At 44.0% G+C, this 2,500-nt stretch overlaps 1 protein-coding gene across 1 annotated transcript in view; it reads left to right on the forward strand.

Moving 5' to 3' along the window:
• Positions 1-2,500, forward strand: part of rapgef4a (Rap guanine nucleotide exchange factor 4a) — a gene marked incomplete at both ends in the record, with an annotated part of 39,642 nt that overhangs the window by 32,624 nt on the left and 4,518 nt on the right. Inside the window, 7 exon segments of the mRNA XM_080839413.1 lie at positions 51-132; positions 134-140; positions 425-562; positions 647-735; positions 832-859; positions 1,496-1,574; positions 2,271-2,417. Coding sequence (XP_080695539.1) covers positions 51-132; positions 134-140; positions 425-562; positions 647-735; positions 832-859; positions 1,496-1,574; positions 2,271-2,417 — 570 coding nt within the window.

A 2,500-nucleotide genomic window follows, 5' to 3' on the forward strand; every position in this document is an offset into this window, starting at 1 on the left:
ATGGTTGTCCCTCTCTAACTGTCTTTCTGTCTCGCTCTTCTCTCTCACAGACCAAGCCTTGGACGACTTCGTACTCATACACTCGGTCCTCCTTCCCAACAGTCAGCTTTGCCCGCTGCTCATGGCCCAATATCCTTTCAGTGCTCTCTTATGTATCTCTCTCTCTCTCTCTGTCTCTCTCTCTCTCTCTCTCTCTCTCTCTCTCTCTCTCTCTCTCTCTCTCTCCCTCTCTCTATCTCTCCTTAAAGTGGTCCTTAGTGCATTGGTTCATCTTATTGCAGCATATTGACTCCCACATTAGTTGTAGCTTTGTGTTTGCTGCTCCTCCATCCACACCAGCTGGTGTGAGCAGCTGTAACCCCCAAGGCCTCGTCCCACTGGCATCCGTTCTGACCTTAACCTCCCCGGCACCTATCATGCCCAGGCCTCGCAAGGCTCAGAGCAGGAGCAACTGGACTTTGCCCTCAACAACAAGCGCCGCGTGGTCCGCCTCGCGCTGCAGTGGGCCACCTTCCATGGCCACCATCTCCAGGAAGAGGAGGCCTCGCTGGCCTTCCTGGAGGTCAGAGGTCATTGTCACTAGGGTCAGAGTTCAGCTGGTGTTCCGTCTGTGGTTGTGTTCCTCATGTGTTCCCTCTCCATGCAGGAGCTGTATGTAGCCGTGTCTGATGACGGCAGGCTCTTCCCCGCACTCAAGGAGCAGCTCCCTGTGCTGGAGAAGATGGTCAAAAACAAGTAGGCAGACGGATCTACTTATGGCTTGTAGTTTTTGACAACTCTATGTCTATTGTTGCACAGCTTTTATAATAAAAATATCTATTTTGTTTTCAGCTCAGATGACTCTAGATCGCAAAAGAAGGTTAGTGAAACATCAGACACATGAACATAATAAACATGTCTTAACTGTCCACGCCAAACATAATTTGGAAATGTATAATACTATGTGCAATTAGCTGAACACTTTATTGTCATACACTTTATTGTTATATTTATATTATTAACATGAATTGCTATATATAATAATGAAACTATTATTCAAACACACTACATGTGTCTTGGCTGTGACTTGTAAACAGACCCACAGCTGGTAATTTCTGATGCTTAGTACATAGATCAGTGAGCAATACATTTGCTGTTGAAATCAAAGTACAAAGCTTTATGTAATTTCTGTATACTGTATATAGTGAAATGTTGAACCTAAAGTCTGGCATTATAACCCTATTTTAGATAAAGTTCAATGTTCAGCAAGTCAAGAGAAAGTAAACAGTTAGTATAATGTGCATATCTTACTATTGATTCACGAAAGAATGTAAAGTAAAAGTGCTTGTTGCCAGGCTTGGCATTAGCAGTGAGTGCTGAGCTGTACTTGTCTGTACTTGTCAATTATAGACTTTTCTTTTCAGAGGGAGAGGTCATGTTTGGTTTGAATAAATATTAGATTTCTCTCAGAATATTGGAGAATGGAGAATATTTCAGTTCAATAATCTTTTCTCAGCAGAAGGTCCTTCTGAGACAGTTCAGCATGGGAGATGAGAAACACCAGAAGAGGCAGCCCATCAAGGGCAATGATGAGAGTATGCTTTCACAGTTGTGTTATATCAATATACAGTAAGCCAGTGGTCCCCAATTATTTTTCCCCAAGGGCCAAATTATGTAAAGCAAGTGAGGCTGAGGGCCAACAACCCCCCCCCCCCCCAAAAAAAATGACAGCGGTTTAAAAAAGTAAACAGTTTTTATTAGTGCTGTCAAACGATTAAAATATTTAATCACGATTAATCGCAAATTAATTAATCGCAAATTTTACTTTAATGCTCTTATCATGGAAAAGTGGATTGGCTTGCTTTATGCAATGTTTTATTGTATTGAAAAACAACATTGCCAAACAGGGGTGTACAAAATAAAATTATAAAGTGCACATTTCAGACTCTGCTGAAAAGCTGCCCGTTGAGATTTTCAGACAACAGTGAAGCTCGCTTCTTTTGCACAACTTTTAAAAGGTAAACTTTCTATTCAGAAGCTTTTTATCAAACATTTCGCCGTATCGCGCTCACCATCACTCAAACCGTAACGTTAGCCTACTACACAGTTTGCGAGGCCAAAAAGAACGTTAATCTTAAAAAAAAATTCAGTTTGCGGGCCAAAAATGTGCCGTACCCGGGCCGGATCTGGCCCACGGGCCGCCATTTGGGGACCACTGCAGTAAGCTTTACTAAATGCAGCTGTGGCTAAACCGCATCTCACCACTGCATCTGCCTGCTTTCCATCCGCAGTATTGTTCAAAGTCTACTGCATTGACCACACCTACACCACCATCAGAGTTCCAGTGTCCGCCTCGGTCAGAGAGGTCATCAGCGCCGTGGCCGACAAGCTGGGGTCAGCGGAGGACCTTCTGCTGGTCAGCCTGAGTTCGGCTGGAGGTGAGAATGGCCACAGCCGCACCAACCGCTGATCAAATGCGCAGTCGATGCTGAGAGCTTTTCCGTGAAAGGTTGATGCTGCG

The sequence above is a fragment of the Sprattus sprattus genome (assembly GCF_963457725.1).
Source record: "Sprattus sprattus genome assembly, chromosome: 5".
Classification (NCBI taxonomy): Eukaryota; Metazoa; Chordata; class Actinopteri; order Clupeiformes; family Clupeidae; genus Sprattus; species Sprattus sprattus.